We start from the raw sequence: 24,959 nt of genomic DNA on the forward strand, positions 1-24,959 counted from the left end.
TCTGTGAAGCTCCTGATTTCACCTTCAATTTTGATTGATAGCCTTGCTGGGTACAGTATTCTTGGATTCAGACCCTTCCTTTGCATGACTTTGTATATTTCATTCCATTCCCTTCTGACCTGATGAGTTTCTGTTGAGAAATCAGTTGCTAGTCTGGTGGGGGTTCCTTTGTAGGTAACTTTCTGTCTCTCTCTGGCCGCTTTTAAGATTCTTACTTTGTCATTGGTGTTTGCCAGTTTAATTATAATGTGCCTTGGCATCGGTCTTTTGGGGTTCATTTTGCTTGGGACTCTGTGAGCTTCTTGGATTTGTGTGGGTATTTTCTTCCCTATATCAGGGAAGTTTTCTGTCATTATTTCTTCAAACATGTTTTCTATTCTTTGCTCCGTTTTCTCTCCTTCTGGAACCCCTATTATGCAGATGTTGTTTTGTTTCGTGTTGTCCCAAAGTTCCCTTAGGCTCTCCTCCGCCTTTTTAATTTTTTTTTTCTACCTTGTCTTCTAGCTCACTGATGTGGTCCTCTGCTTCTTCTAGTCTACTCTTGATGCTTTCTATTGAGTTCTTTACAGCAGCGATGTCATTTTTCATTTCTTCTTGGTTCTTCTTCATTTCCTCTTGGTTCTTACTCATATTGTCAAATTTGTCTTCCATTCTTTTCAGCCACCTTATGACCATTTCTCTGAATTCTTTCTCTGGCAGGTTGCTTGCCTCCATTTCGTTTACTTCCTTTTCTGGTGATGCCTGCTTTTCTTTCATATGCGGGCTGTGTCTTTGTCTCCCCATGGTCTCTCTTCTCTGAGTGTCTGGTTATGTAGTTCTCTCTCTCCTGCGTTGATTTAAAGGCACAAAATATAACACCACCAAGTACCACACACAAGGCATTGAACAGAAATGTATTCACAATATTAATAACCCCAAATAAAGGTGATCACCAGAGAAATGCAAATTAGGGGATAAGAGAGAAAGAAGAAGAGAGGGGGGGAAAAAAAAGAAAGGAGTGCCAAAATGAAATTGGGAAAAAGAAAAAAAAGAGAGAGAGAATAAGAAGAAAAGGGGAACAAACTGTATATATGGGGGGAAAACTCCAATAGAACAGCCACTAATTCCAGTAAATGCCAGCAACTAGTACCTGGAGATGAATACAAACTACAAACAACAATTAATATCAAGCGAGGCGAGGAAAAACAGATGCAAAAAACAAACAAAAAGAAAGCAAACAAAAAAACAAAACAAAAAAGAATAAGCAAAAGAATCTCACAAACAAGCATAAAAAAAGATATAATCAACATTCAAGCAAACAACAACAAAAGGACAGAGAGAAAAATAATTTTTGGATAGTGAAGACAGGGAAGAGAGCGGTGTGTATGAACTCGGAGCAGGGGATTGGAAATTAGATATGTAAGTAGGGTGAAATTTTAACAGGGGGTAAATAGAAAGAATAGGGAAAATCTAAGGCAGGAAAAGGGTAAGAGAAACAGGACAACAAAAGGGAAAAAGTTAGGAAGAGAGTGATGGCATAAAGAGAGGGTTGAGATAGAGTAAAATGATGCTAAAGGAAAGATGAAAATAGAATGTAGAACACTAATCTCAAAGTCAAATAAAGAGAAAATAAAATGCAATTTTTTTTTTAAAAAAAGGTAAAATAGGAGTATTAATAATACTGATTGAAAATAAAAAAGGTAAAATTAAAAAGCTAATTAAAAAGGTAAAATCAAGTGAGGAAAAAATTAAAAAATTAGTTTCTTAAGTAAAAGATGAAAAAGAAAAAAATAATAAAAAAAATAAAAATAAAATGTGCAGTAGTGAAGGTCATTCACTTCCTCTATTGTTCTGTTTGGCACGCCTGTTTCCCAGTCAGGACAGTATTGCAGTTCCCTGCATTCCACTGCTCCTCAGTGTTGTAAGCGAGTCCTGATTTTTAAGCAGGCGGTGTGTCTTACTTTCTTGTATTCCTTAATTTGTGATTACATAGGAATCAATTTGTGATTCAGCCCCTGGGTGGGAGTGTTTCTGGGTTGACTTCTGGTTCTATGGGTCCTTTCTAGCCTCTGCTTTAGATCCTGCTTTCCCTATGGCACTCAATACCGGTTTGTGGGAGTGCGCTGCCCCAGAGCTGTTTCTCTGATGGTCACTCCCCGCTCTGATCCCCAGGTTCCAGAAACACAACTTTCCCCTGCAGTCTCCTAGGGTGTCCCCAACTGGGTGATCCTATGTATTGGGCTCAGTAATCAGAAACAAGGATTCAAAGAGGAGAAAGTGTGAGTGTGCGAACTCCGGGTTTGCTCCTAAGCCTCCGCAATCCCATTTTCCCCCTGTGTCCAAACAGCTGGCACACTCCCAGAGTTTTTAGGCTGTCTTTCTGCATCAGATCAAAATGGGTTGCTTTTTAGAGAACCCCTCTGTTAGCAGCTCTGAGGACCCCCTTCCACATTCATGGATCACGCCAGCCCCAACAGCCACTGGTTTTTCTAGGCTCAGACTTCCCCCGGTCCTCCAGCTTCCGCAGTGCCCGCGTTTCTCTGTCCCGCCGGGACTCACCTTATCCCAGGCAAAATCTGACCTTTCCGTGGTGGAGTGTTGAGCTCCTCTGAATCCGCGTGTTTGGGCCAATTGGGGACCGGTGTCCTGGGGTTCACAGCTGTTTGGTGGGTGCCGCAGTTGTAGATTTTCAGGTTTCCAATAACATCCACTTTCCCCTTCAAGATGGCGCAGTCTCCACATCCGAGCCGGTGGCTCCGGGAGGGAACCCAGCAGCAGTGAGGGCTGCCCGATCAGGGGACCCCCATCCAGCAGTCCCCCACCTTCTCCTGGAGTATAGCTGTCCCTTAACTCTCCAACAGACACTCCTCGTGCGACCTTCAGCTGTTCTTTCTATCTGCTCCGGGACAAGGCTCGGGACACGTCTTACTATTCCACCGCCATTTTGGTTCTCCTCCCTCACTATCTTTCCATCGCTTGCAGCAACATGACTGCACAGTGTGTTCTGCCAGATCTTATGCACAATTCATGCAACCCTTTTATTTATTTCCATGTTTAGTAGTTGGTCAGGTTTTAAGAATTCATTATGTAATATTAACATTAAAGCGGATATCTCATTATTGTTTTTGGCAGGTGACGAGGGAAGTAGCTAAGTGTAAATGTGCAAAACGATTTCAAGTTGAACAGATTGGAGACAACAAATACAGGGTAAGTTTTCAAAGTCACTTTGTAGTTCTTTTAAAGGATAAAACTCGAAATTTGTTTGTAATTTGATCTGCATTGTTTTCCAGGAGTGCTAATTATTTATTTTTATCTCATATAAAAATTGAATGGTGTATGACTTTCTAACTCTCATCATTTTAAGTTACATAAAAATAGCCTACATTTTTTATATAAAGACATATCTTTAACATGTATAACATGTACATTCCCTTTAAGGAGAAAAATATTTGCAGAAAAACACATTACTTATATTTATATTGCTTCATATGACTTTACTAAAGGCCCGGTTCATGGATTCATGCACTGGTGGGGTCCCTCGGTGTGACCTTTGGGGATTGGGCAGAAACCAGCAGTCCAACATCCCCCGAGGGATGTAGTAGTGTGCTAAGTGGCAGGAGGAGCCCGAGCCTGGGCCCAGCGCCACATCGCTCCTGCTCATCCCAGCCCCACTGCGCCTGCCACCACCTCCGCTCAGTAGGCTCTCTGCTGCTCCACTGCGGTCTCTGTGCACCCATCCTAGGGCAATGCTGACCATGACCAAGAAGCAGCTATGGGCTCACGCCCAGTCATTCCCGATCCCAGTCCTAGTCTGGATCGGGGAGGAGCACACAGGGGGAGTGTCCACGGGAAAGGCTCACACGGCCGCAACTACGCTTGCCAGCCATGAGCCCGGCATCTGGCGCCCATTGGTCAGCTGAGTGGTGCTCCTGCTGTGGGAGCACACTGACCACCAGGAGGCAGCTCCTGCATTGAACGTCTGCCCTCTGGTGGTCAGTGCGCGTCATAGCGACTGGTAGAATGGTCACTTAGGCTTTTATATATGTAGATAACGTATTTTATATGATTACAGGTAAGTTTTCATCTTTCCAATAATAAAGCTATTCCAAGCCAGAACCACAAAATTAAAAATGTTGTCTAATTTTATAAAATGAAAAAGAGGCAATGTTTTCCACTTGTATGGTAATACTCCCTTTTATTCAGTATCTTGATAACTTGTTCACCGTCCTCAAAACAATTACTTGAAGACCAATGTGACTTCATCACTCTTTCTCATTTTTGGAACATCTCTGATATGTAGTAGCTAGATAGAAAATGTGCCAGGTATCTCTAATACAGTATATTACATACTAATGAAACATTATTCATGTTTATTTATATATTTATATTTCCACATTAAAAAATATTCATCTAAGTATTTGAATTTTTAGTTTAAATTTTAAACCCAGAGATTTTCAGAAAATTTACATAGGGAATTTTCTGATTATTGGGTTTGAAGTTGGATACCTGCACATCTCTAAACTAGATACTATATCTAGAAGCCATGAGTATGAGAGTGTGTGTATTCTAGAGCCATATAGAAAATTTCCTGTTGAACTAATTATATCTTTCTTCCATTTTTCATTTTTTTTATCAGTTCTTCCTGGGAAATCAGGTATAATTCAGTGGAATGTATTCGCAAGTTCCCAATGATTTTTTTTTTAAACTTTAATTCATAGTCATTAAAGCTTGCCATGGCCAATCTTTCCCATGCTGCCCCCCTAGCTACTACATTGTTGGTTGGCGTGGTGGTTCTGTAAATGCTATAAGGGTCCTTGATCCAGGATCCCTTTTTGCCTTGTGTCTCAAATGAGGAGATTACTTTTAAGCAAACCAGATAATGAATTGTGGCTTGGCTGGTTACAGTGTCACAAATGCCATTTTCGGTACCCATTGTTGATACTATTAGCATAGGGTTTATGCCAGTACTCACTGGAACACACATCCCTACATAGCTCCGTTGGTGTTTACCACTGAGGATGTGTGGTACACAGTAGCTAGAGAAGGATCAGCATCAGGCAGAGACACAAAGACAGGGCATGGAGAGGTCTCAGTGGCACTCAGCCACAAATAATGTGTCCTCTCCAAAGCAAATATTGTCCATTTGTCCTAAATCAATTTAGAACTTTGCATCCTGTGAGTAGATGGATACCTGTACTTCTCTAAACTAGATACTAAATTTTAACCCTGGAGGTTTTGAATGTTGTAATTTCTTTTGAGAAAATGTATCTCTTGTCACTTACAAAATCTTAGTCACATTTTATGCCATTTTGACCTCACATTTAAGTCAGTATATAAACTGTGTAGTGGTACTGCACATAAGAATTTTAGAACTAAAGATAAGAGCAATCATGTTTTGATTTAAACAAGAAGAATCTTTTTTTTACTATGTGCTTTTGGAAAGAGCTGTGCTATTTATAGTACCTGACCGTATCATATTAGTTATTACTCTGCCTCACAGTTTTAAGCCCATTATTACATCTTAAACTTCAAATTATCTATGATCCCCACTTATTCAATCACATAATTGTTTCAAATAGAAATGTGTAGTTAATTTGAATAGAGGTTTTTAAAACTGCTACATGTTATAATACATAAAAATTTACTTTTGTTATTTGGAGTAGCAATTAGCATAGCATAATTTATTTGCAGAAAGGTTTAAATACCTCAAAAGGTTTTCTTTCATTGAAAGCACAAAGAACAGCATTAGTCTATTTTTTCTTGTCTCACAATTTGGCTCTTGGGAAAATTAGGGAAATTCTGAAGACAATGTTAGATAATGTCTTCTCAAATTAAAATTTAAAATCATTTGTTTATTAAAATTGAAATTTCACCTGTGTAAAGTATTTCAGTTAGTTCCTTAAAACTTTTGTTTTGAATGTAATCCTGAACCAAAAATGTCTGGTCTAATTATCTGGTTACTTAAGAGTAATTTTCTTTCAATCCCCTCCTTTCCCTTTGCTTATCAGCAGCACCAAATTTTTTTCTAACAAATAAATATATATTTTTTATTTTATACACTTCAATTACATCATAGGAATAGGTTCAATTATAGAAAAGTTAAATCTCAAGGCTTAAAAATGGACTTAGAAATTGCAATATAAAAAGGGTTGATGTAAAGCGCATGAGTTCCTGCCGGTGCATTTTACAGGCCTCTGAGGTCCTTCTGAGTTTCAGGGTCTTGAATGGTTGGCTTTGTTTTAGGGTTCACTTCCTGAAACTCAGGGGTTCAGCGTATTGAAGAGTTGCAGATTGTTTCTACTTAAAATTTTCTGTTTATCCATCTTGAGCCTAGGCAAATAGTTAAAGTCACAATTGTATTTTACCTGCCTTAAAAAAAAAAGCTATTTATGTTTAATTGACTGTTCATTTTGCTATGGTATCTGCTGGGTTGGCAGCCGTGAAATTTAATATGGTGCTTTTTATAAGTTGGATATGAGCCTATTAGAAATGATTTAAAAGTATAAAATTATTTCTCATGGGCTTTCAAAACAAATAAACCTTGTGATCAGAAACTACGTGTAGTCTAGACATTTATTCAGGACTTGCAGAATTTATAGCATATCCAAGTGATTGGAGATCCATGGAAAGGGCAAGACAAAGATGACTGCTTATTCCACTCGGCAGTTACAGTATAAACAGTTTGAAGAGAAAGCCTTTTAGATTTGAAAGCTGTATCATTAATGTGCCAGTGACTGTTCTAATGTTACAGTAATATAAAATGGCACGTTCATCCAGTCTTTAACAAATGGGTTTACCGGATTATTAGTGATGCAGAAATTTTATTTGGCTGTGAAATATTTATTGGTCACGTTCATTTACTACTTTATCGCCTTATGAGTTTATGAAGATTTCTCCCACAGATTTCAATGGCAAAGTTTTAGTGTAAGAGGAGGTTTTAATGAAGAAGAATCAGAGTTTACTACATCTTCTTTAGAATCATCTTGCTTTGTATAAACCCTGGGCAAGTGGGCCCATGCTTATTTTCATGGCTGTTTAATTTCTAGAAACATTTTTCAATCACCACGTTACTAATGTATCTGTCATAAGAAAGAAAAATAATTTTTAGAAGAAATCTTCCATATTCTACTTGATAACCTTTGTTATCTTTTTTCAAACTATTTCCTTTGGGCTAAATCAGCATGCAGCAGCCTAACGCAGTTCATTACAAACCCCTTTTTCTGAGATTTTACTAATCGCTGTGAACTAAGCAAAAAAAGTTGGTTGCTTACGCTACTGCAGATCACACACTACCCATTAGTGTAGAATGAGTAGTGACAATTAGAGGGTCTTCTTTCTTCATCTTCACAGTTTGGAGACTCCCAGCAACTGCGACTGGTCCGAATCCTGCGAAGTACCGTGATGGTTCGCGTCGGAGGGGGATGGATGGCACTTGATGAGTTCTTAGTGAAAAACGATCCTTGCAGGGGTAAGGAGATACCTATGTTGAGATAATAGCACCATAAAAGGATGTCGATTTTGTATTCATTTCTAGCAACAAAAACATGCTCGGGTATAATTTTGGTCATTTATTTACAATAGTGTTTCACATTGCTCTGTCAGCCTAAAGTTTCCAGAGAACTCGTGGCAGTCATTAAACCATGTTCTTCCTGTTGCTTTTTGACTTCTCTGGATAAACATGGGACTGGAGGCAAGAAATACTAGATTTTCTTTCTGAGACGATCCCATCTGCAATTTTCAAAATGAGCAATTGCACCAACCAGGGGATGATTTAATCTCTCATTAAATAGCAAAGTAGGAAGGAAAGGAAATTGAGGTGATGAACACTGAAGGTACTGGATAGTAGAAGTTTAAAAGTGAAATTTTTTATACAATTAGGAGGAGGTGAGGAAAGCAATACTTATAGATTAAAATAAAACACAAGAACTGACAACCCGACTCTGACTTTGAAGTGGCAGAACATTAAAAATATAGACATAAACTATAGCTCTCACCATGTCTACCGGCCTAAGAGCCCTTGATCAGCTTTTAATTTCCCTTATTTTTCAAATCCTTTTGTTAATTTTTGAATCCTTAATTGATTCACCTTACAAGTGGTCATTTGATTATAATTTCTAGTCAGCTCCCATGGACTCAGCAGTAGGCCCATTTTTCTTTGAAAAAGACAAAAAGATTTTTGTGCTTTTCTTGAACCCATTTTAATCCTTTAAGCAAACAAGAGCAAATGTTGGTGCCAGCACTGTCAGGCTACCAAGTGGGAGGTCATGGTTCCCCCAGTGGGCTCTTGGTTACCGTGCTGCCACTGAAGACACAGGTGTGGTGGGTGAGTTGCTATGTGGTCAGCAGGCCTCTCGGCTGAGGCCACCATAGGATGATCACACAACCATGCCTAGGAGCTCTGCTGTCTGCAAGTCAAAGGTGTAAAATAACACAATTTTCCTTTTTGTTTCATATTTTGAAAATAATGCAGCCTAAGGTAATGCAGTTCCTTTTATGAAACAAAGAGATTGGAACATGCAGTGTTCTATTGGGTTGCTTAGGAAAATTAGCATGACGGTGGCAAAGTCTTCTAAATACATTTTTCTTATTGAGTCAAACCTTTGAGTGCTTTTCCTGATGCAACTTTTCTCCTAAATTTGTGCTAAAGGCCGGACCTGAGCATCCCTTTGCATATTCAACTACTGACTGTACTTTGTTTCTTTTCCTGCTAACGGTATTCTTTAATGTGATTGATCTCCTGTGTCATTTTTTTCTAGTTCATCATCATGGGAGTAAAATGTTACGTTCGGAATCAAACTCTTCAATTACTACTACTCAGCCTACTATAGGTTGGCAACCCCTCTCTTTGCCTCTCCCCTCTTACCTTTTCTCTTCCCTACTTTTACATTCCTGCTTTAATTATTTGTTTTAAAATAACACGCTTCATCCATTGCGTATGGCTTACGTCATATCCAACTGAGCTGGTGCTTCCAAACGTAAAGTCTGAACATTTCACACACTTGCAGTGTGTTGCAAGCGTAGGTGTTATGTAAGCGATCAAACACATGCTAACACGCTGCATTGGGTTCTCGTGGAGTGTTCTCCGTGCGCACTTGTGTTCGTAAGAGTGTGGCATCACTGATGACCTCCCGGATCCCTGGGTCTGGTGTTTGTTATTGCATGTTGGTAAAAAAGAGCTGTTCAAGGCATAAAATAAAAATACTAGCTGCCTCATCCCAGTGAAAAACCTGAAATTTCAATGTTGTCATCATGATTAACAAGCCATCTGTCATTCTGTGTAACTCCGTTGTTTGATTAATCCCAAAGTTAAAATACTGGCATTCTCCTTACCTCAGCAGTACATGCAAAAGGCACAGTCCCTGCTTGACTGGCTTGTCTTCTCAGTGTGTGGAAAGGGTCATGAACCCATGTGGGCATCAGGAGCTGGTGGATTAACAATATTTTAGCATGAGCTTTCCATTTTCATGCTGACTCTTTCTTTGATAGTGGTTATTCTGGCTGGTGTCTAGTGTTAGAATAAACACACTCTTTCTTTTCTTTCCCAAACGGACTTGTATCCAAAAGGAATGCATTGTAACGGAATGCATTCACCTTTTTGTTATGCTGAGTTGGAGTTGGCATGGAAAACGATGTTCTCAAATCTTCAGCGTAATCTGTGGTGCCAGGTGGTCGTTCTTCCCATAAACGATTGAGCGCCTCTTGTTTTCCTTCCTCTTCTGTTTTGTGTGCCTCGTTGTGTGTTACGCGATCCAGCTAAAGGAAGGACGAACATGGAACTTCGGGAGAAGTTCATTTTAGCAGATGGTGCCAGTCAGGGTATGGCTGCTTTCCGACCCCGCGGCCGAAGATCGCGGCCTTCATCGCGTGGAGCTTCACCCAACCGATCAACATCTGTGTCCAGTCCGGCTGGCCAGGCGGCCTCCCCTCAGGTCCATGCCACCAGCACACCCAAGGTATGACTCGGGTGGGAAATGTTTTCCTCCTCCCCTTCAATCAGGGTCTTGAGTATACTTCTGAATGTTTTAGGACCCTAGAATCTGTGAGCTTTCTCCATTATGTTCCTTCTCACAGTATGGCAGATGAAGGATTTTTTTTTTTTTAAATACATGCTTTTGCCCTATGGCCCCTGAAGAGACTGGGCACTGCTTTCGTTACCTTTCAGATTGGTTTTTGTGGAGCTTCATTCATTTTTTTGGTGTGTATGATTTGCCATCAGATCTTTCCATGTATTTTTAATTATTATTATTCTTACTGTGAAATGTGTCTTTGCTATGAGTATCTCTTTCTGTGGCTTTGTGTTTTACCTGCTATCCTTTACGTTTGATTTGCCATTGTTCCATACAGATCCTCCATCCTTTAACACGCAATTATGGTAAACCATGGTTGACAAACAGCAAAATGTCAACTCCTTGTAAGCCAGCAGAGTGCTCAGACTTTTCCGTGCCATCTGCAGAGGTATCGTAAGGCCCCAGATTCCAGTCTAACAGCCTTTCATTGAAACTATCACCCACTAACATTGCTTTACCTCTCCCTTAATATATGTACTTTTGATACTGCTATGTCTTTTTTTAATATATTTTTATTGGTTTCAGAGAGGAAGGGAAAGGGAGAGATAGAAACATCAATGATGAGAGAGTATCATTGATCGGCTGCCTCCTGCACGCCCCCTACTGGGGATCGAGCCTGCAACCCGAGCATGTGCCCTTGACTGGAATTGAACCCGGGACCTTCCAGTCCCCAGTCCAATGCTCTATCCAGTGAGACAAACCAGCTAGGGCATTGCTATGTCTTTTTAATAGACTTGTATAAAATAAATATCAACCCACCAGTTCTTGGAAGACATGAGAGTAAAGGGTTAACAGAAAAGACAGATTTTAGATTTTGTATAATATCAGTTTCACATAGCCACAGCTGCAGGTTCTGCACCTTATACTTAATTTTACTTTTCTCTCTTGGGAGAGTGAAATACAGGAGATTATATCCAGACTTAAGTAAAGTTTCTTTTAAAGCTGATGGTATGCTTTTGCTTCTAGACTTAAGAAATGCAACCAACCCCCTTTAGGTGAGAGAGAGGCGGTGTCATTTGCAAGAGAAATCGCTTAACTAAAATAATTTTCATTGAGTGTTCACCATAGGCAAGGTATTTCTGAATGTCTGTTACACTTATTTCTGCCCCAAAACACTGGGTGGGTGAGACATAAGAGCAGGGGCTTAGTCATGCAAACAATTATATGTCATTTTCAAAAGGTACATATCTTTATTAGACTACAATGGCTATTATTATTCAAGCAAGCTCTAGCTTTTTTAATATGGCATGATATATGGGGATATGATATTTAGGAGATATAAAATTTGCAAAGATTAACACATAGATCCTTTACATTCAAGTGAAAGTCAACCATATATCTTTTAAAGGAACTTCTCTGTGAAATGACAAACATAGGCACCAAATAAGCAAAAAAACACAATCATTAGGGGGAGAAAATCCCTAAATAACGTCTTTTGAGTTGAAGGAGGTATTTCAGGTTAAAGGCCAGGATCCAAGTCTGAAAGTGATACGCTGCCTTTAGAAAGCCCTTTATGCTTTTCATAACACTTTCTGATCTATTATTTAGTCCTCACATCAGTAATAAAATATCGGCAGGGAAACTTTGGTTTCCCTCATGCCTCAGATGGAAATGATGGAAATAACATTAATGACAGGGGTAGAAATGGGGCAGAAACAACTCATTCTTCAACTCCTCCTCATTCCCCAGCCCCTCCTTTGCACCCCTTCCCCTAAGTGAGAAGCAGTAGTATTATAACATCTAGAGGTGTCTGTCACTCATGATGGATCTATTGTAGCAAAAACTGAGTCCAGTTCAAGGAACCTCAAGCAACATGTTTGCTTTAACTATTTCGAGCTGCTATGTTAGTTCAAAATTTTAAAAAGTAGAGAGTCCCCAAATCAAAGTCTAAGCATGCTAATTTTGACTAAAAGAAAACTATGTTTTATTTCAAGTAGGCTCATCAGACCAGAAAAAAACACAAAAACAAACAAACAAACAAACAAACAAAAAAACAGACAAAACAACAGTGTACCTTTATAGAAGGGCTTTAAAGGTAGGGTTTGGAACAATCAATTCAAAACCACCAAGGCATTCTGAGAATAATGCTTTGGGACTTCTGTGGTAATGTATTCTGCCACCTTGAGTGATATGTTTTTTAATTGTGGGTCCTTACTCTCTTATGGATAATTGAGATATTCTTAGTTAGGAATTTAACTAGATCAGAGATGTCAGATTTGGGGCAAATCACTTCCCTCCTCGGGCCCTCATTTTTCACATTTGCAAAAAAGTTGTGATTAGATGAGTGGGAAGATAAGTTGTGGTTATATGTCTGAAAATATTTTGAAAACTGAAGTATTATATGTATAGAAGTCATATATAAATTCTATACTTATATATATGCATAGAATACGTATGTAAAGTATATGTATAGAATATATATGTATGGATACATATGTAAATGAATTATAAATATTGTTAATATTACAGATTTGTAACCCTGATGTATCAAAAGGTCTTTAATATTTAAAACTATTTAATAAAGGAACAGTTCATTTTTTTTTAATGCACACATAATTTGGATTAATTTTTTTTCAAATAGCTCCCTTTGAGTTCAAGGAATATGACAATCCCTACACTTCTCAGGAAATTGGTTTATTTATTTTTTTAACTTTCGGAGATTTTTCAAAATGTTGTAGTGATCTATAAAAAGTACAGTTGTTTTAGGCTTATGATAAAATTTCATAGTTATCATTGCTTTAGACAATGTCTGTGAACTCCTATGAGAATTTTAAAAGAATTATCCCAAACATTGCCTAGGTATTTTGTATGTAAGGACCACAGAAGGTCATGGAGCCAGAAAATGAAGTGGCATTTTACCAAGTTCTAAAACGTCACTTTTTTTTTTTTTTGCAATTAATTTGTTTAAATGATGGCTATCTCGGCTTTACTTGTTTACTCAGTTCTATTTCTGTTGGTTTATTTCTGCCTATTTTCCCAAAAACGTTGGCTATAGCAGAGTATCCAAGCACAATTTTTCAGAGCCCCATCTCCTCTCTGTACCAGGCAGTCAGCATTGTTTCATCAGTATTTCTTAATTCTGAACTATTTACCAAAAGACTAGAAGATACTAATGTACTCACAGTTAATTTGTCTTTTTTCCCCTTGCCATCATTTGGGGATCTCCATTTTTGTGTTTCTTCTTCAACATGAATTCCTTGTCTTTGGAAGGTTCCCTTTGAATTCAGGGAGAGAATAAGAAATTAGTGGAGACAAGCAAGTGAGAACCCCATGCCTCGCTGAAGAGGTCTAGTAGAGGGTTTGCAGCCATCTTTAAAGTGTTGTCTGTGATGAACTCGAGCAATATTTTGAAATGTGCTTTCACTGATTGAATACAGGGAACACCAATACAAGGAAGCAAGCTTCGACTTCCAGGATATTTATCAGGGAAAGGCTTCCACTCTGGGGACGACAGTGGCTTGATAACAACTGCAGCCGCCAGAGTCCGAACACAGTTTGCTGGTGAGTGTGGTGCATGCCTTTTTTTTTTTTTTTAATCCTCACCTAAGGATATTTTTTCCATTGATTTTTTTAGAGACAGTGGAAGGGAGGAAGGGAGGATGGAGAGAAAGAAAGAGAAAGAGACAGAGATGAGTGAGAGAGACACATGGATTGGTTGCCTCCCACACATGCCCTGACCAGGGCCTGGGATCGAACCTGCAACTGAGGTATGTGCCCTTGACCTGCAATTGAACCAGAGACACTTTGGTGCACAGGCTGATGTACTAACAACTGAGCCCCACCGGCCAGGGCGCATGTCTTGCTTTAATGGCTTTTGAAGTATACTCTGAAGATGGAAGTCCCCTGTCCTCAATAGGAAGAAATTATGAATTGATGATGCTGTTCTTTTGAAATGACATGTAGCCCCAGTCCTCCAACAAAGGTAGGGGATAAATGAGTCACGGGAGTAGGTGACTAGAAAACCCCTTTCGGGAAGTACCAGAGAGAGATGAGAACAGAAGAAAAACTACAATAGTATCCTACTTCTCTTAGCTGGAAAGTCTTGGTCCTTCTGTCTGCTTGGAAAAGGTACTGGGTTCTATTTCAGCTGGTTGGAGAAACCCAACCATAATGGGCCTGACAACAGTGCTTCTCATTTTTCTCACAGAAGAGTGAGCCTAACCCCTGGGGTTCTGTGCTCAGCAAGCCTGACGTTTCTTTAAAGTTTCAAGTCCTTTCAATTCCCATGTGCTTTGAATTACTTGTCCTCGGGCCAAACCTGCACCTAAGAGTTTGCTCCGTGTGTGCACTGCACGCATCTGGGTATGCACACTACACTTGGGAACACAAAACCTTACATTATAGCTGTGTTCTTTTTTTTAAATATATTTTATTGATTTTTTACAGAGAGGAAGGGAGAGGGATAGAGAGTTAGAAACATCGATGAGAGACAAACATCGATCAGCTGCCTCCTGCACACCCCCTGCTGGGGACGTGCCCACAACCAAGGTACATGCCCTTGACCGGAATCGAACCTGGGACCTTTCAGTCCGCAGGCTGATGCTCTATCCACTGAGCCAAACCGGTTTCGACATAGCTGTGTTCTTTATATATGTTTGTAGTGAATGGAATCCTCTTTTAAGCCCAAACCTAAATTGTGTTAGTAAATACAGCTTTCTGTATATTGCATCTGCTTAGAGGGAGGCTGCCTACCCTTGTGGAATGGAGAGAACCATGAACCCACAGTATTTTCTGAGTGCCCACAAGGTGTCAAGAGAAATCGCTGAGATTCAAGGTGGCATGAGGTTTCAGGAGTCTCTTGCAGATGGACCCAGTAATAAGGGTGACCCATCTCTGCCCTTTCTCCCCAGATCCCAAGAAGACTCCCAGCCGACCAGGAAGCAGAGCGGGAAGCAAGGCTGGTAGCAGGGCCAGCAGCCGCCGAGGCAGTGATGCGTCAGACTTTGACATTTCAGAAATCCAGTCCGTGTGCTCAGACGTGGAGACTGCCCCCCAAACATACAGACCTTCACCCCGAGCAAGCTCTCGGCCGTCCACAGCCAAGCCTTCTAAAATCCCTACACCCCAGAGGAAGTCACCGGCCAGCAAATTGGACAAATCCTCAAAAAGATAGTGCCATTGGTTCCACCAAGGCCCTCCCTTGAGCATTTATTATTTAAGTTTGAAAGATGTAAAATATGATGTAGAAATTATTGTGAAATATTGCAAGAGGTGAGTTTAAAATTCTGCAGATGGCCTTATTTGTGTATTTGTCTTTTAATTTTATCTGTATAATTTTTTGTCAGATACTCTGGGGTTAAAGTCACATTATATGTGAGGGGAAGGTAGAGTTTAACATGCACTAACATTTCTGCACTGTAACGTCGGGAGCACACACTAAAATCAATTCCTGTACCTGCAGGTAAGTCCACATCCTCTAAAGCCACAGCCCTACACGGGTAGCTGACGTTAAGGATACCTCATGACTTTTTCTTGCTTTTGTGGAAACTCCAAAATGGGGAAAGACACACACAAGGGATCTATTTCAAGATGATGTAAATGTAAACTAAAAGCTGGAGGGCAGAAAGACAGACACATCCACACCCGGTTCTGTAAGTTGTATCTGACAGAGAACTCCAGGAAGTTACTCTGAAGCCCCTGCGAGAGCTGTGATGGTCAGGAACCTTGCACCGTTTCTGTGCCATTTCTTCACATGAGGCCAGAGGTGTCCTGGACAGCAGACCTGTTATACTGTAAGAATATCATTATAAAGTGCATCCATATAACTGTGAGGTTTTCTTTTGCTTGAGTGGACAGTAGCACTTGTATCATTGAACTCATTTTGTATTAAAGCAATTTTTGCTTGCAGAAAGCTATGAAATAAAACATGTCCCTTAACCACATTGCTATGGAATTAATTTTTTTTCCCCCAGGGAAGAATCCGTGTATTTTTTTATGAGCAATATCAATTTGGAGTGACCAAAAGATACTTAAAAATGGGTTTATTTTGATTTCTCATCTGAAATAATCATGTTCTGGTATTATATCTATATTTAATAAATATATACATTTTAACTTATTATGTATACTCACTATAGAAAGATATTAGTATGCATTTAATAAAACATATTCACTTGAACATATGGAATACCTGATTATTTAAAGTGAATTTTCTCTGTTCTTTTTTGTTGTTGTTTAAAATAAAGGTTATGTGTATGATGTATTTTACTAATAGTTTTAACAGGCTAAGCTTGGGGATATCAGCAATATGATATTATAATAACTATATAATAAAATTATATGAACTACTCATTCTACAAATATATTGAATAAGTGCCAACCATCTGATAGCCAGGCAGTGGCCCTGAGTCTACAGGGTTCCTACCCTCTTCTATTCAAGGGGGGGAACAATTAATAAAGAAATAAATCACCAGAACACGTAAGCTGACTACAGGAGATATGTGACAGGGTGACTGATTTAATTACAGTAATATAGTAATATTCTTCTGGCCTGTGTACCTTTAAAAAGCAAATGACAGACTTTTCCTAACTATAAAAATGGTGTCAAATATAATGAGAAGGATGGCAGATTATTACTTTGGGTATGACAGGTCACGACTTTCCCCATAACTCTGTACATTTATTTCAGCAAATGGCCATGGTGGGGTTCAGGTTCAAGGGGGTAATATATGTTCCCTGCGTGGCCTTTTTCATGGAGGCAAAGTTGGAGAGTCTGGAATTTCCACAAACAGAAATTAGGTGCCATTTTTAAGTGGTAGTAATTCCTTCTTTCTTGAAAGCATAGGTCTCAGGTGGGAGCCTTGATGGAAAGAGTAATTCTAACCTAAGAGATCACATGTTGTAATTCCTTCATTTGATTATAAGCATGTCACCCAAGATGGCAGTTGAAATTGTTTTTCCTTTGGTGCTTTGCATGGGATCCCATTTCCATTTCAAAGACAAATGTAAGGGAATGATTTTATCTCAGCCTGTTTGAATGCCACCCGTTAAAGAGCTAGGGGTTTTGATTTTTTTTAGTAGTAAAATAATCTTTTGGAGAAAAATAAGTGCTTTAAAAAATATTTCAGAGATGTCTTCAGGACTGCTCCTAGTTAGCAATGGCCCTCAGGGGAACTTTTCAAATATAGATGTCTGATACTTGTTTCCTCTTGAACCAATCCTAGAGCCTCAAGTTTCAGTGAAGGCAACAGACAGTCCTTATACACATTCCTCCTCTTTTCCTCTTTTTTTTGTTTTGTTTTGTTTCCTTCTTGCCTGCCTGCCTTAAAACACACACACACACACACACACACACACACACACACACACACACACACTCAAAATACAGGACATTGGAATGAATCTCAGCTCTAAATATCTTAATGTAAAGGCTGGTTCTGTTAAGAGATAAACAGGCATACTAAACTTTTTAATAAAGAGTTTGAGAAAAAATTGATTGGAATCAGTAGTACCAAACTAGATGTGCTTAGGAGCACTCCAACTGGAGCTCAGAGACTTTTATAAAGAAGAGGCAGGCCCTCGCTGGTTTAGCTCAGTGGATGGAGCGTCAGGCTGTGGTCTGAAGGGTCCCGGTTCGATTCTAGTCAAGGGCACATGCCTGGGTTGTGGGCTCTATTCTCAGTATGGGACATGCAGGAGGCAGCTGATTAATGATACTCTCTCATCATTGATGTTTTTATCTCTCCCTCTCCATTCCTCTCTGAAGTCAATACAAAATATATTAAAAATAAAGAAAAGGCAGAGAAGCAAAGCAAGGAAATATGGGTGGGCTACAGCTAAAGCCTAGTTGGCTGGGTGTGCTTGCTTATCCTTAGTGTTTGATTTTGTAACCTTGAGGCATTCACAGGCTTAGGTTTGGGTTTGCTTATGTAGACTGTACAGTCCGCCATGCCTTAGAGCCACCTCTGTCTAGTAGCCTCCTTGTTTAAGGAACAGTTCCAGGTTTAAAGTTCTCCACTATGGCCACAATAACGTAAGATTATCTTCGGTAAGATTAACCTACTTGTCCAGCTTTAAAACAAAATGTTATTCACCTGAAACCTGGCACTGACCTCAGTCTGGTTTCCAAGTCGGCCCCTGTCCACCCCCGGACCCCGTCCGACTCTGGCTGGTTTCCGGACCCAGACCGGAAACAGAAATGCCCAGATTAAGCCGGAAGTGTGTAACGCCAGGGCTGCGGAGACAGGAGCCCACTCAGACTTGCCGCCACCTCCAGAGGCAGCGCTGGCGAGCAGGAGCCCAGCGCCCGCAGGTACCGGTGCCTGGTTGCACCTTGCTCCCGGGGCAGCCAGCAGTCTCCTTCGCTTTCCTCTTCTGACACCACAACTGTCAAGAGACAAACCGAGGCATATTAAACATTTTAAGAGCTTATTTGAGGCCGTGCTCCCCTAACCTGACTGGCACTGTAAAGAGGCTTTTATTGGAGGCTGAAGCAAAGTAAGGAAATGATTGGCCACAGTTGGAAGCCTGGTTGGCTGCTTATGATTGGTTCTCCTTAGAGCTTTGATTTCATAACCTTGAGGCATTTATAGGCTTAGATTTCGGTCCCCCCATAACCCCCCCCCCCCCCCCCGCCACCCCGTCACGCCCTGTCTAATGGCCTTCTTGTTTAATTAATAGTTCTTAAACCTTAGGGAGGCTAGTTGGATCACAAAGTAGACTTTTTTTGTCTTAAAAAGCAAAACTAATTCTTAGGTATTGCTACCTTCCTTTGAAGTAATAGAGCTTCCTCTCTTTGATATCAGTGCAGAAGTAGATGGACCTGGCCAACTCTCAGGTCTGGTTCCTTTTAGGCACATCTGGGTGGAAGGGCCCTGGTTGGCCCTGGGGAGATTGACCTGTGAACGTGAAAAGGAGAGTTTAGGAAAGGATCTTGTTTCCTTTTTTTTTTTTTTTCAGAATTTTAATACTTGCCATAAATATTTGCAACAAGGGAAATTATAATGAGTTGCAGTTTTACTTTTTTTTGACAAGGTGCTTTGAAATGCTTGTGCTTTATTGTAAAATGTGTGATCTGATACCATCCAACAGAACATTTGCTAGTGCACAAGCTATTGTGTGTGTCTGATGACACTGCCTTAGACTCTACTTTCTATGCCAACAGTCTCCAGACTCCTTGATAGCATATTTCCCAATAAAAGTTTTTTGAGCAAACACTTCCAATGAATGTATATTAATTTCTTCTAAGTTACTTACTATTTGCACATGTTTTATCATGAGTTAATTTCTCAAGGCTCAGTATAGTCCTGGAGTGAGATTTATCTTTAACAACATTGGTGATGGTGTACAGACATATTTCAAATAGTTTTTGGCCAAGATCCACCCTGGTTTAACTCATGATGTGGCTGATGAAGGGCTCATCCTAGAAGTGTCATCTCTGCCATTTTCTTACTTGTTTCTTGCATTGTAAGATATTAAATCCATATTTTTTTAATAAATTTTGCAGGGATTCATATAAGCCATATATTGTAAAGATTATTTCATTACAAAGAGATAAAATATGTAATTTTGCCCAGCTTGATATAGATAAACTGCAGTCTACTGTACATATTGAAAGCAAACCAGGAGTTAGGGGGCTGTTGGGATGCCCACTCTCTCCTCAGGTCACCTCAGATACTGGCCATGAGAGGACGCTGTGGAGGTCACCAAAGGACAGGCACCAGCGTCAGTCTGTAGTAAATGTTTGTGAAGGTTAATTTCCTCCTCCTCCTTTTAGATGAAATGTAAATATAAATAGACATCTTATTTCCTTAACTGTTAAATCACTGTTCTACACTGTTTTCTTCTTTCTACCTTTTCTCGGCCATCTTTTTCCACAGGATAGAAGTATGCAATAAAATTTCTTTCCCCTCTGCTCCTAGTTATTCAAGGGTGCACATCTGTGCTAGTGGTTTTATGTAATCGCAGGCATGCCTCATTTTATTGTGCTCCACGTCATCATGCTTCATGGGTGTTGCGTTTTCTTCTAAACTGAAGGCAAGACCCTCCACCACCAAAAAGATCCCGACTCGTTTTATTGTGAGACCAGCTTTACTGCAGTGGTCTGGAACTGAACTTGCAATATCTCTGAGGTGTGCCTGTGTAGTCCTGGTTAGCTATTCTCCGAAAATTCAGGGTGGAGGAGGGACACATGCCAATATTCCCGAAGCCACAGTTTTCTGGCTCTTGTTACCTCTCGCTTGTGCTTCTCTAATGTCCACCTGCTTCTCTCCTCATTTCCAAAAATCTACTCCAGACATCAATTTGGAGGAATTGAACTCAAGGGGAGAGACATGACTTTGACATGAAGGGCTGGAAGAAAGGGTTATTAAGGTGGGATAAGGGAAGTTGAGGAAATTACCCAACAGTGACATACTTCTGTCAGCAAAGTAGATGTGTCCTGCTTGGAGTTAAGGAGAAGGTTATAGGCTAAGCCTTAGATATTTGAGTTGAACAGAGAAGGTTTGAAAGAGCTGAGACTGGGTTTATAGTTACCCTGATTTACAGGGTGTAGGAACAGAGAGGACAGGAAGTTCATTAGAGCTTGGGTTTTTCTAGCCAGGCTTAAAAGAAAGCAAGAGATATGAGCAATGGAAAGAAGCAGAGGGCGAATGATGGGTTGTTACCTCAGAATCAGGGGTTAGGTACTAAAAGGGTTTGGGAGGAGAGCACACTGTGGGAGCGGGTTTGGATCAGGGTGGTAGAAAGCTAGAGCAGTCTGGGTGAGCAGGCAGGAGCAGATGTGTTACCAAGAGTGACATATTTAGGACATTGTCTATGGATTGCAATAATGTGAATTTTCATGGCCTTGTCAGTTTGTTAAAAATTAGTCTCAGCTATTCCAGGTCTTCATTGATTTGTATGGTGCTTATAGCAGAATCTGTATGGAAGAGCAATAGTCATCTCCTAGAGCTGGGGAGAAGGTGGAGGAGCCTGCCTTTCAGCTGGGATTGGTTATGCTTCAAAGCCCCAAGTAGGCTGATGTGTGTGTGCATATGTGTGGATAGCAGTGGCTCTTCAAGAAGGCAGGAGTCTCAGGCTTCCAGAGTATGGAATGTTGATATATACTTAGTAGATCTAGTTGTTGGCATGAGTTAAAAAAATAGATTACTACAAAAACTGCATTTTTGAAAGTAGGACCAACGAGGTAGAAAAACGGGCATGGTTAGGTTTTTAATTACTAGTGTAGAACAGTTTGTTTAAAAAATAACCAGTTAGTGAACATATGTTCTGGTCAACAATTTAGTCACATTATACCTGCTTGAGAATTGACTGGTGAATTCAGGGAAACAGCAGGTTTGAAGCAATGTCTCAGATGTAAACCATAGACTTTCCAACCATGGGTTACTTTGGGGTTGCTTCTCCCAAGGAACCTTTTCTTCTTTACGTACTTGATTATGTCCATACTGATTTTTGTCTCAGTCTGGGTTTATAAAGCTCTTAACATAAATACAGGGTATCCCAAAAATGTTTACACACTTTGAATAATTATTAATTCCAGTCGGTTAAATTTGAAAAGAAACATCAGTTGAGCTATTAAAAATGTATGTGTATACTTTTTTGGGACAACCTGTTATTTATATACTAGAGGCCCGGTGCACGAATTTGTGCACAAGTGAGGTCCCTCGGCTTAGCCGGCGATCAAGGCCTATTGGGGGGGCCAGCCGGCTGGGAGGAGGGGCCATGGGAGGTTGGCTGTGGGAACGCACTGACCACCAGGGGCAGCTCCTGCATTTAGCATCTGCCCCCTGGTGGTCAGTACATGTCATACCGACTAGTCGACTGGTCATTTGGTCGTAATGGTCGCTTAGGCTTTTATATATATAGGTATATATAATGAAGTTCCCAACCAGTCATTGAAATAGTATATAAGGCCCAGTGGTGTGGCTCAGTGGTTGAGCATTGACCTATGGGGAACCAGGAGGTCACGGTTCAATTCCAGTCAAGGCATATGCCTGGGTTGCGGGCTGGATCCCTGGTAGTGGGCATGCAGGAGGCAACCTATCAATTATCTCTCATCATTGATGTTTCTATTTCTCCCTCTCCCTTATGTTCTGAAGTCTATATATACCAGTATATACATATATATATGAAATATTAGATAAGAATTATTTGAAATTTATAAATAACTTAAATGAAGTTAGAGAGGTTATTAGTCCAGCCTCACACAGCTAAAAAATAAGTGAGTGGATAAATCTTTTCACACTGGGACCGATAATCATTCTACTATACCTCATCCTTTTACCAGGGTCTGTGTATTCTTCTCTAAAGATGGTAACTTCATAAAGAGGACATGATCATGACCTCTCTCAGGAAACCACATCACATCTGGAATTTCCAGAGCAGCAAACTTTATCTTAAAATAATTTTAGTTTCTTCAGAGAGTTGGAAATGTCCGTGTTCCCTAACTAGATTAATTCTCCATTGTTTCACGTCTCATTGAATTATCTGGTTCCAAAAAAGTAGTGACCTTTTAAAATTGGTTTGCTGATTGTGATGGTCTGATTGGAGGCAGCTAATATTTAACATCCCCTTTCCCTCCAACCATTACAAGATGCACAATGAGTTCCTCTGCAAAGTTGCTTCAGCACTCAACTGTTGGAGTTCTTATTTCTCCTGCTGCCAAATTGGTATCCTTAATGACTTGCCTTAACTAGACTTTTGAATATTCTACCTTTTGCTTAAGTTCATTGACAGCATATGTGGATAAATATTGGAACTCTTCACTGACTATATCATGGTATAGTGTTTTCAAATCATGTGGTTTTCAAAAATTTATTTCAGATGTAGAGACACGTATATATGATCTAAACAAAAAATCTAATAAATATAATAAGGAATTATGTAAATTCCTATTTTCCTGTTTTGATCTTGGTCAGTTTGACTATAGTGCTTTACAAAGTGGTCCTAGGCATTTATCTTGATTCTGTCACTCATCCTATCTAATAAAAGAGTAATATGCAAATTGACTGTCACTCCAACACACAAGATGGCTGCCCCCATGTGGTCAAAGATGGCTGCCCTCATGTGGACACAAGATGGCCAGCAGGGGAGGGCAGTTGGGAGGGACCAGGCCTGCAAGGGAGGGCAGTTGGGGGCGATCAAGACTGCAGGGGAGGGCAGTTAGGGGTGACCAGGCCAGCAGAGGAGGGAAGTTGGGGGTGACCAGGCCTGCAGGGAAGGGCATTTGGGGGGGACCAGGCCTGCAGGGGAGGGCAGTTGGGGGGGAGACAAGACCAGCAGGGGAGAGCAGTTAGGGGCAAACAGCCTTACAGGGAAGCAGTTAGGCATCAATCAGGCTGTCAGGGGAGTGGTTAGGGGGTGATCAGGCTGGCTGGCAGAAGTGATTAGGGGCAATCAGGAAGGCAGGCAGGCGAGCAGTTGGGAGCCAGCAGTCCTGGATTTTGAGAGGGATGTCTGACTGCCCGTTTATAGTCGGACATCCCTCGAGGGGTCCCAGGTTGGAGAGGGTGCAGGCTGGGCTGAGGGACTCACACCCCCGTGCACGAATTTCGTGCACCAGGACTCTAGTATTAGATAAACTACAAAAGACCAAAATTACTCTAAGTTATTTATCTATAGTTATTTTAGTCTTTAAAACTTAAAATAGGATGATACTTGTATTGCTTTTCATTGCTATACTATAATTTCCCTAAACTTGGTGATTTCAAACAACTTATCTCACAGTTTCTGTGATCAGGAATCCAGGCAAGCCTTGTTGGGTCCTTTGTTTTAGGGTCTCTTATGAGGCTGCATTCAAGGTGCCAGCTGGAGCTACAGTCATCTGTATCACAGTTCACTTGGGTCAGGATTCAGTTTTAATTCACTCATTCGTTAGTTGGTCATCAAGGTTCTGCTTCTCATGGGCTGTTGGATCAAGGGCCTCAGTTCCTTGCTAGAGGCCACCCTCAGGTCCTTGGCACATGGCCCCTCCAACATGGCAGCTTGCTTCATCAAGTATCCAAGCCAAGAAAAAAATAGAGTCCAACAAGAGTACAAGTCACAGTCTTTATAACCTCAGCCCAGAAATGACATCCTATCACCTTTGTCTTATTCTTTTAGAAGCAAATCACTAGATCCAGCCCACACTCAAAGGCAGAGGATGATACAAGGGCATAACTACCAGAAGGCAGTAATCATTGAGGGCCATCTTTGAAAGCTGCCTAATATAATATTAAATCAGAAAAACTTTATTCTGATCCTTTCACTTCTTTATGTAATGGAGAGACTGGTTTAGAAATCTCGGTATTTTTCATCACACATGACAAATATGACACATCAAATTTCATTGTCAGCACAATGTAAAATGGAAGAGGAGTATTTATTCAAAACTTTGCGAAAAAGTTACTTATAATATTGGAAAATGAGCAACACAAACATTCAAGTATACATGGTCTATCCCAAGCTATAGGATGAGTGGTATCTGACATTTGAAACAAGAAACAAAAACAGATTAGAATACAAATGGGCATCAATGACTCCCCGATAGGGTGATGCAAAGGCATAGGTGAGAGGACTGATGGGGCCAAGACTCTAGGTTGGGAACTCACTGGAACCCAACTCACCCCAACTGGTTAAATGTCTTGTTTCATTCCCCTTCTCTGCACTCCCTTCCCTTGTAATCCTGGAGACACTAGATTGCTGTTGTATGAAAACATTATATTCTCTCTACCCGGGAACACCTAATTCTCATGGCTGGGAATATGTGCTTGCTGTCATCAGCACCTATGCGTTCCTTCGTTGCCTAGGAGCTCCCAGGAATTAACTAGTTGTTCAGGGTTAATATCTTTTTTAAATTTTCTTCCATGGGATCCCACATTTGCAGTGCATGCATTTTAAAAGACCCATACTCTTTTGTGAAGCAGGAGAAACGACTTTGGCAGCAGATAAAACATGCTCCTATGGGCCTCCCCTCTTTGTTTGTATGTCCCACTG

At 40.4% G+C, this 24,959-nt stretch overlaps 1 protein-coding gene across 12 annotated transcripts in view; it reads left to right on the forward strand.

Annotated features, from left to right (window-relative positions):
- Positions 1 to 16,166, forward strand: part of DST (dystonin) — a 458,265-nt gene extending 442,099 nt beyond the window's left edge. For 6 of the 12 annotated variants that reach the window (XM_080664697.1, XM_080664701.1, XM_080664702.1 and 3 more), the window contains 7 exons: positions 3,112 to 3,186; positions 4,616 to 4,633; positions 7,330 to 7,447; positions 9,733 to 9,932; positions 10,324 to 10,434; positions 13,424 to 13,547; positions 14,897 to 16,166. In XM_080664697.1, the coding sequence (XP_080520823.1) occupies positions 3,112 to 3,186; positions 4,616 to 4,633; positions 7,330 to 7,447; positions 9,733 to 9,932; positions 10,324 to 10,434; positions 13,424 to 13,547; positions 14,897 to 15,159 (909 nt within the window). In that variant the 3' untranslated portion in view covers positions 15,160 to 16,166. Of the gene's footprint in view, positions 1 to 3,111; positions 3,187 to 4,615; positions 4,634 to 7,329; positions 7,448 to 8,735; positions 8,808 to 9,732; positions 9,933 to 10,323; positions 10,435 to 13,423; positions 13,548 to 14,896 lie in introns of all 12 variants that reach the window. The other 6 variants (XM_080664696.1, XM_080664699.1, XM_080664692.1 and 3 more) reach the window with 2 other exon arrangements.
- Positions 16,167 to 24,959: the final 8,793 nt, after the last annotated feature.

The sequence above is a fragment of the Plecotus auritus genome (genome assembly GCF_963455305.1).
Source record: "Plecotus auritus genome assembly, chromosome: 4".
Classification (NCBI taxonomy): Eukaryota; Metazoa; Chordata; class Mammalia; order Chiroptera; family Vespertilionidae; genus Plecotus; species Plecotus auritus.